We start from the raw sequence: 27,715 nt of genomic DNA on the forward strand, positions 1-27,715 counted from the left end.
TTCCATACGCACAAAAAGTTTATTTCTCTCAAATGTCGTACACAAATTTGTTTATATCCCAGTTAGTGAGCATTTCTCCTTTGCCAAGATAATCCATCCACTTGACAGGTGTGGCATATCAATTCGCTGATTAAACAGCATGATCATTACACACAGGTGCACCTTGTGCTGGGGACAATAAAAGGCCACTCTAAAATGTGCAGTTATATCACACAACACAATGCCATATATGTCTTGTTTTGAGGGAGGGTGCAATTGGCATGCTGACTGCATCAGTGTCCACCAGAGCTGTTGCCAGAGAATATAACTTAAATTTCTCTACCACAAGCTGCCTCTAATGTTGTTTTAGAGAATTTGGCAGTACATCCAACAGGCCTCACAACCGCATACCACGTGTAACCACGCTAGTCCAGGACCTCCACATCAGCTAAGGAGTATTTCTGTCTGTAATAAAGCCCTTTTATGGGGAAAAACATTCTGATTGGCTGGGCCTGGCTCCCCAGTGGGTGGGCCTGGCTGCCAAGTAGGTTGGCCTATGCCCACCCATGGCTGCACCCTTGCACAGTCATGTGAAATCCATAAATTAGGGCTTAATGAATGTATTTCAATTGACTGATTTCCTTATATGAACTGTAACTCAGGAAAATCTTTGAAATTGTTGCATGCTGAGATTAAATTTTTGTTCAGTATATCTCCAGCAGAAAGAGAAATTCAGGCAACAGAAACAGAATATAAGTAGTAAACATGTAAATCACAAGTATCAAAGTTAGAAAGTAACATATTTAAATCTTATTCCTAACTTCACATCCCTTCCACTAAGAGCTCCATTCTGACTTGAGATACACACAAAGCCCCAACAATACACAAAACCTAGTGTTGAAGGCAGTGTAAGATTTGCACCCAAGTTCACATTCATATTACACACGCAGTAAAAAAGACTTCTAGGTAGCCATGGAAACTTAGCCAATTTCAAAAGGTGAGGATTGGAAAACAGATAAATTCCATTTGACCTCGCTAGCTTAAAATATGGACAGAAATGTTGATAAAGTATGCGTCCCAAATGGCACCATATTCCCTTTATAAGGCACTACAAAGAGAATAGGGTGCCATTTGGGATTCATTTTGGGCCATAAGAAAATGTATAGGTAGCAACTCCAAGTCAAAAGATTATCATCAGGTCTTGTGTTAATGGTTAGGGGTAGAAAAATTATAAAAACAAAGGATATATTGTCCAGCAATGTCAGATACAAAAAGATAACATGTAAAGTTTCTCCCAATTCAGTAGTTTCACTGCAACCATGCAAGCATGACCGTAAAAGCACTGAGTAGCATGCAGTACTGTTACTGTATGTGTAAATAGAAAATATTATCAGGTATCATTAAAGTTTTACAATTAAATGGATTGTTCCCTTTGTCAATCATGCTAGTATCATACTAACTTCAAATGATGGATGTCTGATAATAACTAAAGCTAGATTAGATTCAGTAAATTCATATTAAATCTTTCAAATTCATCTTTCATATTTATAAAATGTCTTAAGGTGAGGCAGGAAAGGCACCAAGTACTTCTTAGATAAAATAAATGTTGACGTGAGACAATGATGGTTTAACACCCATAAATTCCCTAAAAACATTCCCTGTAGTATAGTAGCTAGCTCCTTGGCTGCCTGCTATTGTGATTACAATCTTGCCAGCATCTGATCTTATAAGAGCACAAAAACAGCTATTATCGTCTTACAACTCTAAAGTATGTAGAGCTAAGCAATTAGTGCTTTTTGAGGTCGGTTTGGTTTTGGTTCGATTATAAAAAAAATCATCACGGTTTTCGATTTTGGTTTAGATCATTTCTTTAGACATTAAATGCACTATGTGGGTTGAATTCTGCAACACAGAACAAAACAATGAATAAAGTCCCATGATGGCAGTGACTGCCCATTACTGCTTATCACTTATTAACCATCATTTATTCACATGACTTTAATAAAATATTTCAGTTGTGTATTTTACAAGATTATTATTATTTAATTCCATGTCATCATCTCATCTCTATAGAGCTGCTGTATATGCTGTCTGACAAAATCACTATTTTAGTAGTTCTTCAAAGTAAACAAGGCATATTTTTATGACTGCTGAATACAAACTATCAATCGCTTAGATCATGTATTTTCAGATAGAGATACCTTGCGAAACAACTGCTCTATCACTCTCAATCACACGTTCTTCTGTCTCTTCTCTCCGTCTGTGTCTGCCCCACACAGACTGGCCAAGTATGCGCAAAATGGATTATGGTCATTGTAGTTAATTACCACATTTCTGTGCAAAACTAAGTAGAATATTGGCCTGTTGGAAACTACAACTCCCTACTACATCGCACAGTTCGGCTTGATCGGATTTATCTCTAGAGAAACTGCGCATTAAGCTCATAGAAAAAAAACTGAATGAAATGGAATTCAAATAATTGTACTTTAAACATTTTTGTTATTCGCTCAGCACTATCAGTATGTGATCTATAAATCACATAATTTGACTGTTTAGAATGCTAGAGGTCTGTGGTGTGTCCTGAAACATATCTGATAGTTCAGTGTACGCAAACAGTCTTAAGTGATCATCAGTCACTAATAAACAGAGGGAGGTCATTTGCCTTTTGTGCCGAACGGCAGGAAAACTAAACACGTAAGTGCGACCTTGCAAGTCATGCCGAGGGAGAAAGACGTCTGTAGACATTACTGGAATTCCCCCGTGCTGGATTGCGCTAAGACAACTCCTAATGTTGACAATACCCTTTTATAAACACTTGATCGATGTATATATCATAGAAGAGTGTAATTGTCTTTAGGCCAGCTGTTTTTAGTCAAGAATTTTGTGTTTTTAATGTAAAATGTTTTTGTTGTACTGTATGTGGGTTTATAGTTTTGTTTAATGTTGTGTTAGTAAGTTGTTTTGTCTGAAACATTGTTCCCCCTGCTGCTATTGGACCAGGTCTCACTTGGAAAAGAGATGTTATCTCAATGAGAAAAACCTGTATAAATAAAGGTACATTTAAAAAAATATATACATATAAAAAAAAGTGTTGATGGATTGTATGAGCGCACTGATCCAAGAACAGATTTTTTTTTAACCCTTTTTCAAGATGTAAAAAAAGGTATGCACGCATGAGTAAGTTGCTTTGGATAAAAGCTAAAGGGCATATATTATATTATCAAGAGGGCAGACAGAGTGAGAGCACATTTGACCTTTCGTACCACAACAGTTCTGTAGCTCTTATGACAGAATGCAAGAATCATTGGTGTTTTTGGGGTTCTTGGGATCGTTGCCATTCGATGGCTCTCCCTCATTATCATCCACCGGGGATCCTTCCTCATGTGGCAGCCTTGGCCCGTCTCCCTCATCCAGCTCGGGCGTGTCAGTGCAGGCATCCTCGTAGGCGCTGATGCTGTCTGTGTCGTTGTTCCTATCTGGAAAGATGCCACGCCTGTTCTCCTCCTGACTGTTCCCTGGGGTCTGGCTACCCAACATCAATGGTCCCAAGGTCTTGTTGACCATCTTAGTGAACTTGGTCAAGCTGTCCTCTGCCCCTTCTTCTATGTCCTCAGAGTCCACAGAGGACCACAGCCGGGCGACGTGGAGAGGAAGGGGCCGGTTTGGACTGTCAGAGGGCTGCTCCCCCCTCTCCTTTTTGAAGGAGGCGGCGAGCAGCCCCCCAACGCTGGTCTCCAATGGTAGTCCGTTGTTGGGCCCGGGGCTCTCACTGTCCAATCGGATAATAGAGAGAGGCGCATCTTTGGTAGAATTGTCCTCATCCCTTGTTGCATCACTGACTTGTTCCTGTGTTTCTTTTTTTATTTTCATCTCTTGTGCTTGTTGTCTAGCCATCTCCTCCTCCCTCTCCTGCTCCTTGACGAGTGTGTACACTGGTACTGCTGGAATGGTCTTCCTCTCCTGTGGAACAGGAAGATATAACAGCTATATTAACCATTTTCACATAGTGCACTATATAGGGAGCCATTAGGGATGCAAACCCTGTACAGACCTCATTACAGCAGGGAAACAGGCAGGTGTTACATCTTGAAGCTCACAGACCTTAGATTCTCATACTGTAAAACTAGATGCAAAAGTCAACAGGACACTCCAGGCTAGAAGTGGGTGATATGAAAACCAAATTCAACAAGAACAGTCGTATTATAATGACTTACAGAGTCTGGGCTGTTACTATTACGAATGAGTCCAAATCTCTGTCAAATACATTTTATAGCCTGTAGTACATCTTGTGCTATACTATCAATATATTCATAGCTCTATTTGCACGGTTTGAGGTTAAGTCGAAAATATACAGGTTAAGACAACGTCGTCATTAATCTCGGACCAGTGCCGTTTCTAACTACTAGCGCGGTTGTTAACTAGCATAGTTAGTCCCATTGTTGCAAAGTTATGGGATATTAGAATCCCAGTGTCTTCACCTGTATTTTTTCAATGTAGGTTTGAGACATGGGCTGGGAAAGTAGCCAGGCTAATTGTCACATTACCGTTTCCCGATTACAATAGGAAACAGACAGCATCTGCATATCTGTCAGTAAGTGGGCTGTGGGCAAGCCATCCTACTGCAGAGCAGATTGCGTGCTGGGTACAAGGCCAATGCCATTTGACAAGACACACACATACAGCCTTGGGTCACACAGGACTTGCCCAACCACAAGACCATACTGATGATCAGATGACCAAATTATTACGACCACAGTCTCTGAGTCACTGCAAATATTTATTTGTTTGAAAATCTACTGAGGTTTCTTAAAGTGAGGAGGATATAGACTGCCAGCTAGAATACATTGTTTAGCACTTCTTAGGGCTTTAAAGGGATAATCCAGCCCCAGAAATAAAAATCATTAAACTCCTGTCAATTTGGTGAAAACCTATGTTCTATCAGTGGGTAAAATTTTACTTCCATCTATGAAATCAGGAAATCATGTAGGAAAGTTCTATAAGGGCGGCATATAGCCTAGCGGTAAGATCGTTGGGACAGTAGCCGAAAAGCAACATACTCTGCACTCGCTCTGGGCAGAGAGGAACTGTACGCCGAACTCAGTGAGATAAGATTCCTAAATTGATAGTGCAGTTAGCCAGCTAATTCACATGCTAATATTGACTTTGGTATTACTGTGTGTAGATACATTTGCTAGGGTTTTGTAGTTGACTTGAGCTGCAACAGATTTCCACAATAATTTTCACATGATTTATATATAAACTAGATGACAGAGAGGGGGCGCTTTTCTAAAGCCATTTTTACCCCACCACCACCATAGTAAGAAATCTTCTGTTTTTGCAAAAAAAATTCTATTACAGACAACTTAATGCATACTTTTAAATTGTATTATGTGAGCTAAACATAAACTATATTTTTTCCTTATAGTAAAATGTCCTTAAAGTACAATAAAATGTCCAAAGTTCTAATGTTACCGTCACCACTACAACAACAAAAATACATGTACATTTGTCCTTGAAACATTTAATTGAAATATTGTGGAATTCCATTCATCCTATGGACGACTGCTTCTTCTGGGGAGTGCCAATATGACCGATTGTTGACTTCAAAGCCTCTCATTTGCCAATACATAATGTAGCATCAGCAATCCATGATTGATATACATCATTGGTTGCTACCAACCTTGCTATAATGACAAAATTAAACTTGTAAAGCTAAAATTAAGCTTTAAACTTGTTCACAAAAAATATTGTTTTCACATAAACTCAGCAAAAAAAGAAACGTCCCTTTTTCAAGACCCTGTCATTAAAAGATAAATCGTAAAAATCCTATTAACTTCACAGATCTTCATTGTAAAGTGTTTAAACACTGTTTCCCATGCTTGTTCAACGAACCATAAACAATTGATGAACATGCATCTGTGGAACGGTAGTTAAAACCCTAACAGCTTACAGATGGTAGGCAATTGAGGTCACAGTTATGAAAACTTAGGACACTAAAGAGGCCTTTCTACTGACTCTGAAAAACACCAAAAGAAAGATGCCCAGGGTCCCTGATCATCTGCGTGAACGTGCCTTAGGCATGCTGCAATGAGGCATGAGGACTGCGGATGTGGCCAGGGCAATAAATTGCAATGTCCGTACTGTGAGACGCCTAAGACAGCGCTACAGGGAGACAGGACGGACAGCTGGTCGTCCTCGCAGTGGCAGAACATGTGTAACAACACCTGCACAGGATCGGTACAGCCGAACATCACACCTGCGGGACAGGTACAGGATGGCAACAACAACTGCCTGAGATACACCAGCAATGCACAATCCCTCCATCAGTGCTCAGACTATCCGCAATAGGCTGGACTGAGGGCTTGTAGGCCTGTTGTAAGGCAGGTCCCCACCAGACATCACCGTCACCTATGGGCACAAACCCACTGTCACTGGACCAGACAGGACTGGCAAAAAGTGCTCTCGCTGACGAGTCGCGGTTTTGTCTCACCAGGGGTGATGGTCGGATTCGCGTTTATCGTCGAAGGAATGAGCGTTACACCGAGGCCTGTACTCTGGAGCAGGATCGATTTGGAGTTGGAGGGTCCGTCATGGTCTGGGGCAGTGTGTCACAGCATCATCGAACTGAGCTTGCTGTCATTGCAGGCAATCTCACCGCTGTGCGTTACAGGGAAGAAATCCTCCTCCCTCATGTGGTATCCTTCCTGCAGGCTCATCCTGACAATGCCACCAGACATACTGCTCGTTCTGTGCGTGATTTCCTGCAGGACAGGAATGTCAGTGTTCTGCCATGGCCAGCGAAGAGCCCGGATCTCAATCCCATTGAGCACGTCTGGGATCTGTTGGATCGGAGGGTGAGGGCTAGGGCCAATCCCCCCAGAAATGTCCGGGAACTTGCAGGTGTCTTGGTGGAAGAGTGGGATAACACTCTGGCAAATCTGGCAAATCTGGTGCAGTCCATGAGGAGGAGATGCACTGTAGTACTTAATGCAGCCGGTGGACACACCAGATACTGACTGTTACTTTTGATTTTGACCCACCCTTTATTCAAGGGCACATTATTCAATTTCTGTTTTTTCACGTCTGTGGAACTTGTTCAGTTTATGTCTCAGTTGTTGAATCCTTTGTTCATACAAACATTTACACATGTTAAGTTTGCTGAAAATATACGCAGTTGACAGTGAGAGGGTGTTTCTTATTGTTATTTAACACTGTTTAACATTGTTAATCATAACAATGTGGTTTGTATGGAAGTCCAGAAGAAAAAAAATCTGTTACGTCGAGATCACTACATAAAAGTTTTGTCAAGATTGCAAGATTGCAAGAAAATCTAAGCACCACGGATCATCCATTAATTTGTTAAGAGACCCTGTGGCTGCGTTGATCACGCTTGTGGGGCATTTAATCCCTAAACAATGCCTGACAGGCAGTGCGGTCTCCCAGGCTGTGTGCCACCCGCAAGACTACAGCCAATCTCACGCAAGAAACAATGCAGCTAACTGGTTTAGTCTCGTGAGCTAGGTAGTCTTGTTAGCTAGCTGGCAAGCAAGCAATCTCGTTATCAATGCTGGTTGTTAGCTGCGTTGCATAACTGATATGTGTATAATTAAGGGACACTTCATGTTTTGTGGATATAAACATTTGAGGTGGGTGAGCTCCATTCCTGACAGGCTTATCAGATTCAATTTCAGCCTCTGAGGCTGATGAATCAGGATGCTGCCTTGCAGGCCGTTTTATAGGCAAGGCTCCTTGCAGGCCGTTTTATAGGCAAGGCTCCTTGCAGGCAGATTAGCTGTCAAAGTGCTTTATAGGCAGATGCATACCTGATCCAGGGGGTTAGCTCTATGGAGCTCCACAGTGGACGTGTCATAATACCTATAAAACATAGCGGTGAAACACAGAAATGGTTCCAATCGTTTTTTCCATAGGGGATTTCAGAACCACTTCAAACAAGGTCTGTGTTTCATGTAGGCTTTCCCTGCCGTGATGTTTTCATAGAGATTTACACTTATCGGACAACGTAACTTTTATAAATACACTGCTCAAAAAAATAAAGGGAACACTTAAACAACACAATGTAACTCCAAGTCAATCACACTTCTGTGAAATCAAACTGTCCACTTAGGAAGCAACACTGATTGACAATAAATTTCACATGCTGTTGTGCAAATGGAATAGACAACAGGTGGAAATTATAGGTAATTAGCAAGACACCCCCAATAAAGGAGTGGTTCTGCAGGTGGTGACCACAGACCACTTCTCAGTTTCTAAGCTTCCTGGCTGATGTTTTGGTCACTTTTGAATGCTGGCGGTGCTTTCACTCTAGTGGTAGCATGAGACGGAGTCTACAACCCACACAAGTGGCTCAGGTAGTGCAGCTCATCCAGGATGGCACATCAATGCGAGCTGTGGCAAGAAGGTTTGCTGTGTCTGTCAGCGTAGTGTCCAGAGCATGGAGGCGCTACCAGGAGACAGGCCAGTACATCAGGAGACGTGGAGGAGGCCGTAGGAGGGCAACAATCCAGCAGCAGGACCGCTACCTCCGCCTTTGTGCAAGGAAGAGCACTGCCAGAGCCCTGCAAAATGACCTCCAGCAGGCCACAAATGTGCATGTGTCTGCTCAAACGGTCAGAAACAGACTCCATGAGGGTGGTATGAGGGCCCGACGTCCACAGGTGGGGGTTGTGCTTACAGCCCAACACCGTGCAGGACGTTTGGCATTTGCCAGAGAACACCAAGATTGGCAAATTCGCCACTGGCGCCCTGTGCTCTTCACAGATGAAAGCAGGTTCACACTGAGCACGTGACAGAGTCTGGAGACGCCGTGGAGAACGTTCTGCAGCCTGCAACATCCTCCAGCATGACCGGTTTGGCGGTGGGTCAGTCATGGTGTGGGGTGGCATTTCTTTGGGGGGCCGCACAGCCCTCCATGTGCTCGCCAGAGGTAGCCTGACTGCCATTAGGCACCGAGATGAGATCCTCAGACTCCTTGTGAGACCATATGCTGGTGCGGTTGGCCCTGGGTTCCTCCTAATGCAAGACAATGCTAGACCTCATGTGGCTGGAGTGTGTCAGCAGTTCCTGCAAGAGGAAGGCATTGATGCTATGGACTGGCCCGCCCGTTCCCCAGACCTGAATCCAATTGAGCACATCTGGGACATCATGTCTCGCACCATCCACCAATGCGTGGCGGATGCTTTAGTCCAGGTCTGGGAGGAGATCCCTCAGGAGACCATCCGCCACCTCATCAGGAGCATGCCCAGGCGTTGTAGGGAGGTCATACAGGCACGTGGAGGCCACACACACTACTGAGCCTCATTTTGACTTGTTTTAAGGACATTACATCAAAGTTGGATCAGCCTGTAGTGTGGTTTTCCACTTTAATTTTGAGTGTGACTCCAAATCCAGACCTCCATGGGTTGATAAATTTGATTTCCATTGATCATTTTTGTGTGATTTTGTTGTCAGCACATTCAACTATGTAAAGAAAAAAGTATTTAGTAAGAATATTTCAATCATTCAGATCTAGGATGTGTTATTTTAGTGTTCCCTTTATTTTTTTGAGCAGTGTATAGGCATCTCTATTAACTCAGATTCGAAAATGGTAATTATCATCAAAGTAGACATCATGCAAGACTACAAATCCTTGCAAGCACCCCATCTATCTTCAGAGTTCGTTCTGCTAGGTGACCTAAACTGGGATATGCTTAACACCCCGGAAGCCCTACAATCTACGCTAGATGCCCTCAATCTCACACAAATTATAAAGGAACCCACCAGGTACAACCCTAAATCCGTAAACATGGGCACCCTCAAAGATATTATCCTGACCAACTTGCCCTCCAAATACACCCCTGCTGTTTTCAATCAGGATCTCAGCGATCACTGCCTCATTGCTTGCATCTGCTATGGGTCCGCGGTCAAACGACCATCACTGTCAAATGCTCCCTAAAACAGGCCTTTCTAATCGACCTGGCCCGGGAATCCTGGAAGGATATTGACCTCATCCCATCAGTTGAGGATGCCTGGTCGTTTTTTAAAAGTAATTTCCTCACCATCTTAAATAAGCATGCCCCTTTCAAAAAATGTAGAACTAAGAACAGATATAGCCCTCGGTTCACTCCAGACCTGACTGCCCTCGACCAGCACAAAAAACATCCTGTGGCGGATTGCACTAGCATCGAATAGTTCCCGCGATATGCAACTTTTCAGGGAAATCAGGAACCAATACAAGCAGTCAGTCAGGAAAGCAAAGGCTAGCTTTTTCAAACAGAAATTTGCATCCTGTAGCTCTGACTCCAAAAAGTTTTGGGACACTGTAAAGTCCATGGAAAATAAGAGCACCTCCTCCCAGCTGCCCAATGCACTGAGGCTAGGTAACACTGTCACCACCAATAAATCCACGATAATCGAGAATTTCAATAAGCATTTCTCTACGGCTGGCCATGCTTCCCTCCTGGCTACCCCAACCAACAGCCCCACACCCCCCGCAGCTACTTGCCCAAGCCTCCCAGGCTTCTCCTTCACCCAAATCCAGACAGCTGATGTTCTGAAAGAGCTGCAAAACCTGGACATGTTTAATCAGCTGGGCTAGACAATCTGGGCCCTCTCTAAAACTATCCACCGCCATTGTTGCAACCCCTATTACCAGTCTCTTCAACCTCTCTTTCGTATCGTCTGAGATCCCTAAAGATTGGAAAGCTGCCGCGGTCAGACACTCTAGACCCAAACTGTTAGAGACCTATATCCATCCTGCCATGCCTTTCTAAAGTCTTCGAAAGCCAAGTTAATAAACAGATCACTGACCATTTCGAATCCCACCGTACCTTCTCCGCTGTACAATCCAGTTTCCGAGCTGGTCACGGGTGCAACCTCAGCCATGCTCAAGGTACTAAACGATATCATAACCGCCATCAATAAAAGACAGTACTGTGCAGCCGTCTTCATCGACCTGGCCAAGGCTTTCGACTCCGTATCCTTATCGGCAGGCTCAACAGCCTTGGTTTCTCAAATGACTGCCTCGCCTGGTTCACCAACTACTTCTCAGACAGAGTTCAGTGTGTCAAATCGGAGGGCCTGTTGTCCGGACCTCTGGCAATCTCTATGGGGGTAACACGGGGTTCAATTCTCTGGCCAACTATTTTCTCTGTATATATCAACGATGTTGCTCTTGCTGCGGGTGATTCCCTGATCCACATCTACGCAGACGACACCATTCTGTATACATCTGGCCCTTTTTTGGACACTGTGTTAACTAACCTCCAAACAAGCTTCAATGCCATGCAACACTCCTTCCGTGGCCTCCAACTGATCTTAAACGCTAGTAAAACTAAATGCATGCTTTTCAACCGTTCGCTGCCTGCACCCGCCCGCCCGCCTAGCATCACTACTCTGGACGGTTCTGACTTAGAATATGTGGACAACTACAAATACCTAGGTGTCTGGCTAGACTGTAAACTCTCCTTCCATACTCATTTTAAACATCTCCAATCCAAAATTAAATCTAGAATCGGCTTCCTATTTCGCAACAAAGCCTCCTTCACTCACGCTGCAAAACATACCCTCGTAAAACTGACTATCCTACCGATCCTCGACTTCGGCGATGTCATTTACAAAATAGCTTCCAATACTCTACTCAGCAAACTGGATGCAGTCTATCACAGTGCCATCCGTTTTGTCACCAAAGCCCCTTATACCACCCACCACTACGATCTGTATGATCCAGTCGGCTGGTCCTCGCTACATATCCGTCGCCAGACCCACTGGCTCCAGGTCATCTATAAGTCTATGCTAGGTAAAGCTCCGCCTTATCTCAGCTCACTGGTCACGATAACAACACCCACCCATAGTACGCGCTCCAGCAGGTATATCTCACTGGTTGTCCCCAAAGCCAACACCTGCTTTGGCCGCCTTTCCTTCCAGTTCCCTGCTGCCAATGACTGGAATGGAATGCAAAAATCGCCGAAGCTGGAGACTTATATTTCCCTCACTAACTTTAAACATCAGCTATCTGAGCAGCTAACCGATCGCTGCAGCTGTACATAGCCTATCTGTAAATAGCCCAACCAATCTACCTACCTCATCCCCATATTGTTATTTACTTTTCTGCTCTTTTGCACACTAGTACTTCTACTTGCACATCATCTGCTCATCTATCACTCGTGTTAATTTGCTAAATTGCAATTACTTCACTACTATGGCCTATTTATTGCCTTACCTCCTCACACCATTTGCACACACTGTATTTAGACTTTTTTTTCTATTGTGTTATTGACTGTACACTTGTTTATTCCATGTGTAACTGTGTTGTTTATGTCGCACTGCTTTGCCTTGGCCAGGTCACAGTTGTAAGTGAGAACTTGTTCTCAACTAGCTTACCTGGTTAAATAAAAGGTGAAAAAAAGAGCTCCTAATTTCATCTCTAGCTGACACCTTTGCTGTCAGCTAGCTATAGCTACCTTGATCCAAAACATAATATATTTAATTTCATTTCCACATTTTAACTAATATTTGTGGCTTATTTATGCATTTGGTCGTGTCTTGTACAAAATACTATCCTAGTAGCAGTCAGATATTTACGATGTGCCATGAATACCAGGCTAGTTGATATTAGCAACATACCCTTACTTTACCAGATGCTCTTCTCCTACAGCCAGTGGAGGTGTATATTTAATACCTTATCATTTCTGCCAACTATATGAATGAGGTGAAACCTTTTGAAATGTATGATGTCAGAATACACTGCTGTATTAAAGCAATTCAGAACTTCTTCTGTTGCAGATTCAAAGCCAGATTAACTAATCGCAGAATGTATCCACAATCATGAATGAGCCTATTTATTTGACAAGAATGCATCTAGTCCTCCATCAAACACCTGAACTCCAGCAATCACATTGTTTTAAAGAAATCAAAATAGTAAACAATGCATACATATGCCTTGTAAACATAACATATGTAATTATATGAATCAATGTCACAAACCTGGGACATGGTAATAATAGTTCATATGGTGCTCTTCTACCAGAGAGCGCACATATTCTTCTGCTTTTCAATTTTAGAAATTAGATCAGCAAAAATAACAAAATGTAAAACAGCATATTGTGATTTTTGGTGGGTGAGTTAAACGGAGAACCAACTGGATGCATAAGGTCGGTTTAATATAAATACTTGGTCAACTCCAGCAGAATGAGAAACATGCCGAAAACACAACTATATCAACAGCTTTCTTGTCAATTTAACAGGTCAATGTTGCTGCTATCAATTGTGAGCAGCACATTTACCACTGCATTCAATCTGAACCTCAGAATAAGCAGGACAGCATTACCAGACTAAAAAAAAGTTGGCAAAAACAGTACACCACAACACTTTTAAACGTGTTACTGAGTCTAGATGTTATCAAATCAGGAGGAGTGAAGGAAGCAGCATACAGAAAATGGGTGAAGGTAGATGAGATGGAGAGTTTCAAAGTGTCCAAAGTTGAGGGACCATGGGGCATAGTCTGGAATAAGGGGTTGCTAGAGGGATGGTTGGCCATGGAATAAACATCAAATTTTGCTGGTGTGCTTCTGCATCCCTTATAGGTTGTTGCCACAAATATCCGGTCCAGGTCCAGTTATACATGGGGTCTCAGCGGGTCCCTCGACATCATTCCGTCTCAGTTGCAGAATTCAAATCGTGGTCAATTTGTGTCTGTGAATCACAATTAAAGACAATGAGTGATCACAGCATTTCCACCACCAATTGAGCCATACACAATACAACTTAAGCATTGAGGACAACATTTTGTTGACAACATGGTTTATACTATGTCTACTGTGTGTGAATGATGGAAGAATCTTATCCCAGCTGTAGGTCCATTTGAGTGTGTGGTCACTTAGGCCTGCACATCAACCTGTACTGGGACCTTTGGGGACTTGGGATGATTGTTCTCAAAGTGCTGCTTGAATGTCTTCAGGTCTGTGTCTATAAAAGGTGAAAGACAAAATGGAGGAAGTTAATCTGTGTTTTAGATTGAATTCAAAGTTGACACAAATGATAAACTAAGCAATGTGATGCCACACTACTACTCATATGAAAGAGTACCAAACAGGTCAGTACAACCAACCAATACTACTTTCCCGATAGACAGGGCAGGTGTGGACCAGTGCTGCCTTGGCTGTAGTCTTCTGGTCCGCAGCTGCTACCTTCTTAGCAGCCGCCGCGTTGGCATTAGTTAACAAGTTCCACTTCCACTTGAGTGGAGTATGCGTTATATATCAATACCGTGAAACTGAACCCCCCCCCCCCCCCCCCAATTGTACCCGTACTGAATAATGACTTAAAAGGGTGTATAAGCTTTTGTTCCAGCCCAGCTCATGCCTGATTACAAATCATAGCCTATCACTGTGATTCGTCAAGTTGATCATTTAAGTCAGGTGTTAGGGCTGGGACAAAACCCTTCACACACTCCTGCAATGACTGAAACAGACCAAAGCAGGTCGAAACAGCTTCCCTAGTTGAGAGGTGATAAGACCTATTGATTCTGGAATACAGAAGGAGCAAATAAGGTTAATAATTATACTTAGGGGCCTCCAGAGTGGAGCAGCGCTCTAAGGCACTGCATCATAGTGCTAGAGTCATCACTATATATCCAGGTTCGATCCCGAGCTGTGTCGCAGCCGGCCGTGACAGGGAGACCCATGAGGCAGCGCACAATTGGCCCAGCATCGTCCGGGTTAGAAGAGGGTTTGACCGGCTGGGATGTCCTTGTTCCATCTTGCTCTAGCGACTCCTTGTGGCGGCCGGGCGCAGTGCACGCTGACTTTGGTTGCCAGCTGTAAGGTGTTTCCTCAGACACATTGGTGCGGCTGGCTTCCGAATTAAGCGGGCAGTGTGTCAAGAAGCAGTGCGGTTTGGCGGGATCGTGTTTCGAGGATGAATAGCTCTCAACCTTCGCCTCTCCCGATGGGACAAGACTAACTACCAATTGGATATTACGAAATTGGGGAGAAAAAGGGGTAAAGAGTATATATACACACACACACTTTAAAAAAACTATTAATTTAAAACCCACTATAGTTGGTAGGACTAAATAAAGTTACAACCTTCCCTACTAGCTATACTAATGATATGCTGTCTAGAGGGGAAATAGCAAACAGGTCAATGTTTCCTCGCAGTAAAGTACGTACACTTGCTAATGATTAGGATGATAATCAGTCCATCTCTGAAACCTCTAAAAAGCCAGACCAAAATAATACTGCTAGCTAGGATAGCTGCAAGTCAAGTATTACCCACAGACACAAACAAACATGATCTAGAATGTTAGATGGTAAAACTAAGTTAGCTAGCTAGTTCAGTAGCAAGCTAAACTGTTGGTTTATGAAAGCCAAAGAAAGTTTAACTCGTTTTTATGAACTTCTCATGCATTTAAATGGCTCGCCAAATAGACTGCTAATGTAGCCATCTAGCCAGGCTAATATTGCTAACTAGCTAACCATGAGCTAGCTAGCTAGATATCAGGCATGTGCACATTTTTTACTTGCCCAATATAGTTCAGACTTCTTCATTTAAACAAATGATAAATTACCATATTTAGCTAACATTAGATAGAATCTCAGGATCAACTTACTTTTGCCTCGATTCGGCAGTCTCGTCCAGATCATCATGGTAAGTGACGTGAAGCTGGAGACGGGCATTTGTAGTTCTGTATGATAGCCACATAAGCCGCTAATTAGCATTTCCTTTTTGAGGGGGTAAATACAATGTGACATTTATCAATATATTAGAGCATCCTGACATCAGCCTCTGAGGCCGCTATTGAATCTGATCAGCCTGTCAGGAATGGAGCTCACCCACTCTGTACATTTTTATATGATCCTTTAAACATGAAGTGTCCCTTGCAATTATACACATATCAGTTATGCAAACTAACAACCGGCAAAGACAACTAGCAAGACTACCTAGCCAGCCAAGTTAGCTGCGTTTTTGCTTGCATGCAATTGGCTGTGGTCCTGGGGGTGGCATACAGCCTGAGAGATCAAGCTGCTTGTCAGGCATCATTCAAGGCTTAAATCCCCCACAAGCTCTTAGCGCAAGGTAATGGACATTTAACTTGCTAACATTCTAATTTAAAACTGATAATGAGCTCCAAACACGAATGAAAGCATGAAAATGTACCATCCATCAGTGCGGCAATCAATAAAAACGTATGAGCTGATCCACCGTGGGCTCTGCCGCCTCAACCATACTGTCAATCTATCTTTAGTAAGTACATTCCTATTTATAGAGTTGACCTAGACAAAACAACTGTTTTATTTTAACCTTTATTTACCTAGGCAAGTCAGTTAAGAACAAATTCTTATTTACAATGAAGGCCTACCCCGCCCAAACCCTATCGATGCTGGGCCAATTGTACCCACCCTATGGGACTCCCAATCACGGCCGATTGTGATACAGCCTGGAATCGAACCAGGGTCTGTAGTGACGCCTCTAGCACCGATGCAGTGCCTTAGATCGCTGCGCCACTTGGGAGCCCTAAATGTCATGACCATGAGACAATCATCTCATGGTCGACAAAACAACTTTTGTTATGTAGTGACCATGAGATTAATAAATTGTGCTCGACATAACATGGGAATACATTTTTCTTCCATATGCCCTCTGGACTTTTGTAGGCTTGAGGTGGATTATCCCATTTAATTGCAAACAGGCGACTCCCTTCTAACCTGCCACAAGCCTCAGTAGCAGATAACAAACAGATAGCTCTGACTTTGCTGATAGCTATTTCGAGGAAAAATGTATTTACTATGCCTGTGATGTGGTTGTCCAACTTGGCTGTTTTAAGATGAATGCACGAACTAAGTCGCTCTGGATAAGAGCGTCTGCTAAATTACTAAAATGTAAATGTTAAAATGTAACCGAGTGAAATGTGATGTTCTCATTAGAACACAAAATATACTCCACATGACATTAGTCAACATGTAGCAAGCATAACACCTTTATCAAACATATCCTTTGGGACAGAACAAATATCTATCAATCATTTACATTGCCCCATTTTAGGAAGGGTAATGTACACAACACACACTGAGAATAACAGGTATGGTGGGAGGTTGTCCCCCAGGCTGAAATTTCCCAGCAGTGGAAACACTTCATTCTGTCAAGTTCAGCAAAGCACAGGGCCGAGAGAAAACTCCCCTGACAAAGGAAAGAGATACGCAATAAACCAGAGCTGGCATGAAGCTACAAGCTATTAGTCACTCTTTATTTTTACATATTAGTAATTTAGCAGACGCTGTTATCCAGAGCGACTTACAGGAGCAATTAGGGCTGCTCAAGAGCACAGACTGTTTTTTCACCCAGTCAGCTCAGGGATTAGATCCAGTGACATTTAGGTTATTGACCCAACACTCTTAACTGCTAGGCTACCTGCCGTGGATATGTCTAAAACCAGGAATCCTGCTGAACTTGTGCCTCTCTCTGTATGTTTATGTAAGCCACTCCTCGTCATACTTCATTACCTCTTTTAGCCTCTCCACCTCCTGCATCAGAGAGCTGACCATGTCCTCCAACTTCCTCTTGGCTTCTCTCTCTTGCTCCAACTCCTTCAAATACAGAAAGACACATCCATTTATGACTCAATGCAGCTGAGGGTTGTGAATTGTTTTAGAGCAGTGATTCTTCAACAGTAGGAGAACCACAGTTGGGTCACAGGAAATAGCACATTCCTACTGGGTTTCTACTATAAACACTGTTTTGCTCCTCCAGGATCTTTTTACATGTTCATTAGATTTTGTTAATTTAGTAGACACTCTTATCCAGAGTGACTTACAGTCAGTGCATTTCACTAAGGTAGGTCATACAACCACATATCTCAGTCATTGCAAGTGTGTATGACTGTATGTACCATGGTGGCATGGCTGGCCTCTCTCTGAGCCTCGGCCAGCATCTCCTCGGCCCCCTCCAGGGCGTCGTGCAGAACGTCCACCTGGAACAACACAGTCTCCCGCTGCAGCTCCAGCCCACGGAGCTCTTGCAACACATCGTCGTAGCTCGCCTGCAGATCAAGCTGACAAACACAGGAATATCCGTGGGAAGATCCAATTAGTCATCGCACTCCCAACAAACACAGGCATGGCAGTGGGCAGCTTCATCTAGTCACACTAACAACAATACTGGTTTAATTAACATGTAATTTGATATTCAACTGTTGGATATTGCTTCATGGAGATGTAATTTTTTTGATAGCTATTGCTGGTCTATGGTCCTTATTTGAGGCATACCAGGTTTTCTTATTCTTTATAAAGCAACAAGTTGCTGGCATGACAACACATAATTGCACTGGAGCTACATTATTTCTTCCTGGGTTATTTTGTGTGAGTTTCATAAAAAGTATGTACCCTCTGAATATGCAGCACAGAGAAGGTTTGACATCCAATCGAACTGGTTATACTGCTCAAATATGAGAAAAGGTAATCTGACATTTAAAAAAAAAAAAAAAAAGCTTTCGCAGATAGTCACCATCTCAGGGAGTTCCATCATTAGTTCCTGATCCTCAGACTGCTGGTGGGAACAAGACAAAGAGAAAGGTCAACAACACTCAAACAAGTAATATAATAAGAAGTTCAAACATACTCTTAGTATGGTTTACAGCACAGATAGAATCAGAGGTAATCATGTGTAAATGTAAGATCAGTGTAGGGCTGCCCTGTGGGGAATATGGTGCCATTTGGGACACATAATACATTTACCAGTAGCTTTATCCATTGCTCTTATTATACCTGACTCCCACTTCTCCTCTTGAGGGTTCCCTCTCTGCTCTCACTGCGTGTCAGACGCCTGGCCGAACTCTCCGCCTTACAAAATAACAAAAGACATATCAGACAGAGCCATAATAATAATAATGTCTACAAAGCATGTGGGAATAACTGTTTCCATACTTTTTACATTGTTCCCACATCCCATAGACAGCTGGTATACATAGAGTCTACCAAACATTAGGAAAAGTTTCCTAATATTGAGTTGCACCCCCTTTTGTCATCAGAACAACCTCAATTCCTCGGGGCATTGACTCTACAAGGTGTCGAAAGATGCCGGCTTTTGGCCGATAAAAAAATGAAAAGCTGATAAATAAAACTGTTTCAGGCCAAATGGCAAAATCATGTTTTTTATTCATTGATGGAAATACAAGTCAATGTGCTGCAACTTCAAAGGCAAAAGGCAAACTTCATAGGCTAATAAATTCTCAAGCTGCTTGAAAATTAGTGTCGGGTGTGTGTTTCTATTTTTACTCACGCAAAAGACACAAGGTCCTCATAACATGGACCGGCTGCGCGCGTGCGCCATCCTGAGCTATCGTGCATAAATGTATTTTGTCTCCCTACACCAAACGCGATCACAACACGCAGGTTGAAATATCAAAACAAACTGAACCAATGACACATTAATTTGGGGACCGGTCGAAAAGCTTCTAGTCATCTTTCCTCCTTCCAGGCTTTTTCATCTTTGAACTTATATGGTGATGCATCTAAACTTTCCTTGTATTACTACGACAACAAAGTTCGTCTTTCAATCACCCACGTGGGTATAACCAATGAGGAGATGGCACGTGGGTACCTGCTTCTATAAACCAATGAGGAGATGGGAGAGGCAGGACTTACAGCGCTATCTGCGTCAGAAATAGGAATGCCTTCTATTTTAGCCCTAGGCGTCGCAAACACTCGTTGGCCCGCGCGAGCAGTGTGGGTGCAATAATTGAATAACATGGATTTTTAAATTTATTTTCCGACGCTCGCGCACGCGATGTGTCCGGTCTGGTCAGCATGTAACAAGCAAGTAATATAATGTAACATGCTGACCAGACCGGACACGTCACGTGCGCGAGCATCGCAAAATACATTTAGAAATCCATGTTATTCAATTATTGCGCCAATGAGCGTCTGCGGGCTAAAATAGAAGTCATTACTATTTCTGACGCAGAAGGTGGTGAAAGTCCTGCCTCTCCCATCTCCTCATTGGTTTATAGAAGCAGGTACCCACGTGCCATCTCCTCATTGGTTATACCCACAGTGGGTGATTGAAAGACGAACTTTGTTGCCAGTTGTCGTGGTAATACAAGGAAAGTTTAGATGCATCACCATATAAGTTCAAAGATGAAAAAGCCTGGAAGGAGGAAAGATGACTAGAAACAGATCGGTTAGCCGTTTTGTGTGGATTAATTTGTCGGAGTAGAGGTCCTTGTGCATTTCAGGTAAAATAACAAATGTTTATATCCCAGGACAAATTAGCTAGCAACAGCAAGCTAGCTAAATAGGACAAATTAATGTTAGCTAGCAAGTGCAAGCTAACTAGCTAAATTGCCATACATGTTTAATGCTTTTCGACCTGTCCCTAAATTAATGTGTCATTGGTTCAGAGTTTGTTTTGATATTTTAACCTGCGTGTCGTGATCGCGTTTGGTGTGGGGGGGGCAAAATAAATTTATGCACGATAGCGCACGACGACGCACGAGCGCAGTCGGTTTGGGTTCCGTTGAGTGTACCGTGACTAGAAAATTGGCAAAGATTGTGTTGATTATCCAAGTTTCCAGTGTGCCTACCAAGTGGGGATTCTTTCTCCAAAACAGAGTAGAGACAGCCTCGAGGACAAAGTGACAAGGCTGATGTGCATAGCAAGCTGCTCCAAGGAGTTGGCCAGTTTTGAATTTCTGACAGCTCACTTTGAGCAGACCAAAGTCCGCCGCACAAACGCAAGTAAATTAGAGGCAAATTATTGTGTTCATCTCGCTTGGTCCAAGCAGTGATGCTACAGCCCTAGGTAAGATCAACAAAATGCCACCCATGTGTCATGTATGGTATATGGAATGGATTGATAGACTAGAGTAGAGTAATGATGTGTATTTCAGTTGAGCTTCTTCAGTAGCACTTGGAAACTAAACAGCATTGCCAAATATTTACATTTGACAGTAACAATCACTAGGCAGCCAACTGCCTATAGTAGGAAACAGAGTTGTTATCAATAAGTCATGTACATCACACATGACACGAAGCACGTGCTTTCATAAATGCACGGCGCGGGCCTAGTTTCACAGGAGCATTGTAAAATAAGCTCTTTCTCAATGAACCAGCTGAATTTACATATCGAATTTGATTGTCCAACATCAGTTTTATAATTTCTTAATTTTGTAGCCACCAAAGAGTGTCATCTTTCCACTGCTTTGGTGCTGAATCGCAGGGGGGAGTGGGGCAGGTCAGCCCGGTCATGGCTAGAAGGGACCCAGTTTTTTTTGTTGCATTTTAGCTAACCTTAACCTAATTTTCCTAACCTGCTACTTTAATTCTCGCAAATTAGATTATACAAATATATAATTTATGATTTATAGCAGGGATGACGACGCAACGGGTAAAGTTTAATAAAACTTGTAATTTTGGTACAAGAACAACGTTCAACTTTACAGGGTAAATTCTATTCTTTTAAAATGAATTACAATAATCTAAATGTGATTTTGAGCAGTGGGTGTACGCCCTAATGCGTTATGCACCCAATGCATATGGGTTTATGGCAAATTTCTCAAATGTCCGGCAAATTAAAATCTGTCCAGTCACATTGCCCGGTACCGTATTCTCCTAACGGAAACCTTGATGCTAGCACATGTTGACTCTAATGCTTCCCACAGTTGTGACAAGTTGGCTGGATGTCCTGTGGTTGGTGGACCCTTATTGAATAACATGGAAAACTTGAGCATGAAAACCCCAGCAGCGTTGCGGTGATTGACACAAACCGGTGCTCCTGGCACCTACTGCCATACCCCATTCAAAGACACTTAAATATTTTGTCTTATCCATTCAACCTCAATGGCACACAATCTGTCTCAAGGCTTAAAAATCCTTCCTTAACCTGTCTCCTCCCCTTAATCTACACTGATTGATGTGGAATTATCACTTGCTAAGGTATGAAGTCTTCTGTGATGGTCCATCAAATGAGTGGCCTACCCACTGTTAATGAATTTTAGCATTTTGGCAAAAGGCTTGATAATGTTGCCAGAGGATTGTTTTACAGATGGATTCATGAATGAAGCACAATCAAATGAATGAGTTATTGCATAATAGCCTATGGGTAAATCCATTTGAATTAAAATGAGGTTGACAGCACCCCTTTTGATTTGAACGAAAAGTTCCATACATATTTGGCCATTGTAGAAGTGCTCAGAAAATGACTTTTTGGACCTGAATGCCAAACATTCAAGAGATAAAGATGCTTAAAGTTGACCCATTTTGCATACCCCACCATACTATGAGACATCCATGTCTTCATCACTGGAAAAGATAAACGGATAAAAACATTTTTTACTTTAACCTCAATTATCAAAAAAACGTGTAAAATCTTATTTTGTCATATTTTACATAATTCAAATCAAAGTTTGTCACGTGTGCAGAATACAACAGGTATTAGAGTGCAATGCTTACTTACAGGCTCTAACCAATAGCGCAAAAAAAGGTATTAGGTGAGCAATAGGTAGGTAAAGAAATAAAACAGTAAAAAGACAGACTATATACAGTAGCGAGGCTATAAAAGCTGCGAGGCTACATACAGACACCGGTTAGTTAGGCTGATTGAGGTAGTATGTACATGTAGATATGGTTAAAGTGACTATGCATAGATGAACAGAGTGTAGCAGTAGCGTAAAAGAGGGGTTGGCGGGTGGGACACAATGCAGATAGCCCGGTTAGCCACTGTGCGGGAGCACTGGTTGGTCAGCCCAATTGAGGTAGTATGTGCATGAATGTATAGTTAAAGTGACTATGCATATATGTTAAACAGAGAGTAACAGCAGCGTAAAAGGAGGGGTTGGGGGGGGGCACACAATGAAAATACAATTTGATTACCTGTTCAGGAGTCTTATGGCTTGGGGGTAAAAACTGTTGAGAAGCCTTTTTGTCCTAGACTTGGCACTCCGGTACCGCTTGCCTCGCGGTAGTAGAGAGAACTGTCTATGACTGGGGTGGCTGGGGTCTTTGACAATTTTTAGGGCCTTCCTCTGACACCGCCTGGTGTAGAGGTCCTGGATGGCAGGCAGCTTAGCCCTAGTGATGTACTGGGCCGTACGCACTAACCTCTGTATTGCCTTGCGGTCAGAGGCCGAGCAGTTGCCATACCAGGCAGTGATGCAACCAGTCAGGATGCTCTCGATGTTGCAGCTGTAGAACCTTTTGAGGATCTCATTACCCATGCAAAATCTTTTTAGTTTCCTGAGGGGGAATAGGCTGTCGTGCCCTCTTCACAACTGTCTTGGTGTGTTTGGACCATTCTAGTTTGTTGTTGATGTGGACACCAAGGAACTTGAAGCTCTCAACTTGCTCCACTACAGCCCCGTCGATGAGAATGGGGGTGTGCTCGGTCCTCCTTTTCCTGTAGTCCACAATAATCTCCTTAGTCTTGGTTACGTTGAGGGATAGGTTGTTATTCTGGCACCACCTGGCCAGGTCTCCTCCCTATAGGCTGTCTCGTCGTTGATCAGGCTGTTGTGTCGTCTACAAACTTAATGATGGTGTTGGAGTCGTGCCTGGCCATGCAGTCGTGGGTGAACAGGGAGTACAGGAGGGGACTGAGCACGTCACCCTGGGGAGCTCCAGTGTTGAGGATCAGCGTGGCAGATGTGTTGCTACCTACCCTCACCACCTGGGGGCGGCCCGTCAGGAAGTCCATGATTCAGTTGCAGAGGGAGGTGTTTAGTCCCAGGATCCTTAGCTTAGTGATGAGCTTTGAGGGTACTATGGTGTTGAACGCTGAGCTGTAGTCAATGAATAGCATTCTCACGTAAGTGTTCCTTTTGTCCAGGTGGGAAAGGGCAGTGTGGAGTGCAATAGAGATTGCATCATCTGTGGATCTGTTTGGGCGGTATGCAAATTGGAGTGGGTCTAGCGTTTCTGGGATAATGGTGTTGATGTGAACCATGACCAACCTTTCAAAGCACTTCAAATCAAATTGTATGGCTACAGACGTGAGTGCTACAGGTCTGTAGTCATTTAGGCCTTTTGCCTTTGTGTTCTTGGGCACAGGAACTATGGTGGTCAGCTTGAAGCATGTTGGTATTACAGACTTAAATCAGGGACATGTTGAAAATGTCAGTGAAGACACCTGCCAGTTGGTCAGCACATGCCCGGAGCACACGTCCTGGTAATCCGTCTGGCCTTGCAGCCTTGTGTATGTTGACCGGTTTAAAGGTCTTACTCACATCGGCTACGGAGAGCGTGATCACACAGTCGCCTGGAACATCTAATTGAAGGTTTTTGTGTTGTGCCCGCCATCGGTTGAGACAACATGCTCTTGAATAGAGGGTGGGTGTAATGGTTTGGCTGATAAATCTACTAAAATGTGAATATGTATGCGGATGACTTAACACTATACAAGTCAGCTACTACAGCGACTGAAATGACTGCAACACTCAACAAAGAGCTGCAGTTAGTTTCAGTGGGTGGCATAGAATAAGTTATACCTAAATATTTCTAAAACTAAAATCATTATATTTGGAACAAAACACTCACTAAACCCTAAACCTCAACCAAATCTTGTAATAAATAATGTTGAAATTGAGTTGAGATGCTTGGAGTTACTCTGATTGTAAACTGTCATGGTCAAAACATATTGATGCAGTAGTAGCTAAGATGGGGAGAAGTCTGTCTATAAAGTGATGCTCTGCCTTAACACTATCAACAAGGCAAGTCCTACAGCCTCTAGTTGTCGCACCATGACTACTGTCCAGTCGTGTGGTTAGGTGCCACAAAAAAGGACGTAGGAAAATTGCAATTGGCTCAGAGGGCAGCACGGCTGGCCCTTGGATGTACGCAGAGAGCTAATATTAATAATATTCATGTCAATCTCCCCTGGATCAAAGTGGAGGAGAGAATGACTTCATCATTACTTCTATTTATGAGAGCTATTTACATGTTGAATGCACCGAGCTGTCTGTCTAAACTATTGACACACAGCTCGGACACCCATGCATACCCCACAAGACATACCACAAGAGGTCTCTTCACAATCCCCAAGTCCAGAACAGACTATGGGAGGCACACAGGACTACATAGAGCCATGACTACATGGAACTCTATTCCACATCAGGTAACTGATGCAAGCAGTAAATTTAGATTTAAAAAACAGATACAAGAAACACCTTATGGAACAGCAGGGACTGTGAAGCAACAAACATTGGCACAGACACGATAACATACGTAGACATGGATTTAGTACTGTAGATATGTGGTAGTGGTGGAGTAGTGGCCTGAGGGCACACTGTTGTAAAATCTGTGAATGTATTGTAATGTTTTTAAAATTGTATAAACTGCCTTAATTTTGCTGGACCCCAGGAAGAGTAGCTGCTGCTTTGGCAGCAGCTAATGGGGATTCATAATAAATACAAAAATACAATTGAAGTTTAAACTTTCAAATCGTACCGCAAAGATGAGAATGTTGACTTTAATAAAGGGAATATTTGTTTTAAATCATACTGGCAATCCTCCATAGGAAACCTAATGCAATCATAGAATAGACATTACCATTTAAGTTAACATTCAACAGTGGATGGACTGGCGGTCATCTTTGTGGTAATAATTAAAATGTACAATCTTAATTCAATTTCAATGGTGTACTAGCTAAATTGCAGTGGTCTGAAGGGATAGGTCCATTCTATGAATTATATTTCTATGATTGAAATGTCACCCACCCTGTACTCAAGAGCATGTTGTGTCTCAACCAATGACAGGCACAACAAACTCAAATGATGTGAAATAGGGTCTAAGCTACAACATATGCGAATATGAAAACAATCAGAAATCCGTTTTTAGATCATTGGCATTAAAGGTTTAAAATGTAAAAAAATGGCAATAAATAATAAAATAGTTTTTAAACATTTATATCAAACTCAAACATTTATCTTCTCCAGTAATGAATGTCTATGGTATGGATGGGTATGCAAAATGTTCAACTTTGAGCACATTTATTTCGTGAATGTTTTGACACTTGACGCGATTTTCTAACCTCTTCCATGGACAGACATGTATGGAAAGTTTTGTTTAAATCAAAAGGGATGCTGTCAAAAAGTGATTTAATTCAAATGGATTTAGGCCTACCCCTAGGATACATATCAACACAATTTGGCAAACCTCTAGGTCCAGTTCTCATGGACTGTACATTTACTGTACTCTACCAATGATTTTTTTTTTTTTTTTTTTTTTTTTTTTTTACTTGTGATGAACCACTGATGACTGAATTCTAACGACATTAGTCATGCAATGGCAATGTGTCATCCCTATTATATGCACACTGTAACGAAGTAGCCATTCTGTTTTACTTGTGCCCTAACGGGAGACACTAAGGTTAGTCAGAGATTAGAAGCCATTTTTCTCTGGTGTTTTAAGTAACTAGCTAAACGTAAAGCCATTTGAAGGCAATTCAGTTGTGGGAAGGCTGGCTACAATGTAACACTGCTCGAAAGGAAGTCATTGTAACAATGTTAACGTTTTCCGTAAGTGAACTTGAAACAATGTAAAACCACATGCTACAGTAACATTGGGGTGAGAGTCTAAATGAAAATGAGTAGGCTACACAACAGTAAAAAAACAAAGTAAACATCTTAAAAATATAAAACACATGCAGTGGCTTACTGTAACGCTCGAGGATGAATCTTCTCGACTGTAACCACTGTAGCCTAGTAATGCCAAATTAGACTCTATAAAAGTAGATAATAGCCTACAGATAATAGACTGCATGACTCTTGTAAATGTCGCAATATACAATAACGACGTGATTGCTCGACGCTCACCTCTTTGATTATGTTGCGAAGTGACTCGTCCTCACTCACTCCCCGAGAAAGCGTCCTTTTTATGGGCGACCCGATTCTTTCCATAGTGACCTACGATACACAAAAAAAAATTGAAATCCTTTTCTTAAGAACTACAAGAAATGAGTACTGTAGTCAACGAGTAATGTTTTGTTTTGTGCGGATGAAGGGATGGCGACAGATTGAACTGACGCCCAGATTGTGGGCGAAGGACAAACTGTAACGTGAGCGAAATGTTTTTTTTTCTCTGGGTTGCCTCAAGGGTTGCCTCCCAATGACGTACATAAACCTGGGATTGCTATTCCCCACAGTATGTTTTGGACATAGAGTCTATGAAACCAATGGTCGGCTGTATTGGCACTCCTCAGAAAAGCAGTCTTCCATAGAAATGAATGGAATTGTACAGTATTTCATTTTAATGTTTCAAGGACAAAATTACATGTATGCAAGTATTTTTGTTGTTGTAGTGGAGACAGTAAAATTACACTTGAAGGAAAATGTTTCATATTTGTTTAATGTTTAGCTCACATAATATAATTTATAAGTATGCATTAAGGTGTCTGTAATATAATAAACATGGCAAAAACAAATGTAGACATTAGTAAATTAATTTCTATAGCTTCCAAATGTTTTATTTAACTAGGCAAGTCGGAGGTGGAAATATTAAGAGTAAATATGGAGTGCTGCATAAGGAAATTGAACATGACGAGAGAGGATGAATTCACTGCGGTGGCAGGTGTGGTGAAGAACGCAGAGTTTGAGCCTTGTCTTGATGGTGATAAAGATGTTCTTTGCCCAGTGGGAGTGAGATTTTTTAGAGAGAATGGATGCTTGCCTTCTGGCTGATCCATATGTGGTGTCAGGTTGGGTGGAGAAGAGGTTGGGAAATGTTGGGTAGGTGAAAGTGACTCGAGGTGGAAT

General features: G+C 42.4%; 1 protein-coding gene across 6 annotated transcripts; it reads right to left on the bottom strand.

Annotated features, from left to right (window-relative positions):
* Positions 1-27,055, bottom strand: LOC129815396 (unconventional myosin-XVIIIa-like). Of its 6 annotated transcripts, none has more exons than XM_055869192.1 (6): positions 26,777-27,055; positions 18,738-18,812; positions 18,478-18,516; positions 17,864-18,025; positions 17,478-17,561; positions 1-3,939 (listed from the first exon to the last, which is right to left on the bottom strand). In XM_055869192.1, the coding sequence occupies exons 1-6, from the start codon at positions 26,858-26,860 to the stop codon at positions 3,262-3,264; spliced, it is 1,122 nt and encodes a 373-aa protein (XP_055725167.1). In that variant the 5' UTR covers positions 26,861-27,055; the 3' UTR covers positions 1-3,261. The 6 variants fall into 6 exon arrangements, with proteins under 6 accessions (XP_055725167.1, XP_055725166.1, XP_055725170.1 ...); XM_055869191.1 differs by having other exon boundaries at positions 18,478-18,519; XM_055869195.1 differs by having other exon boundaries at positions 18,708-18,812; positions 26,777-26,801.
* Positions 27,056-27,715: the final 660 nt, after the last annotated feature.

This window comes from Salvelinus fontinalis, chromosome 18, assembly GCF_029448725.1.
Source record: "Salvelinus fontinalis isolate EN_2023a chromosome 18, ASM2944872v1, whole genome shotgun sequence".
In the NCBI taxonomy this organism is placed as follows: Eukaryota; Metazoa; Chordata; class Actinopteri; order Salmoniformes; family Salmonidae; genus Salvelinus; species Salvelinus fontinalis.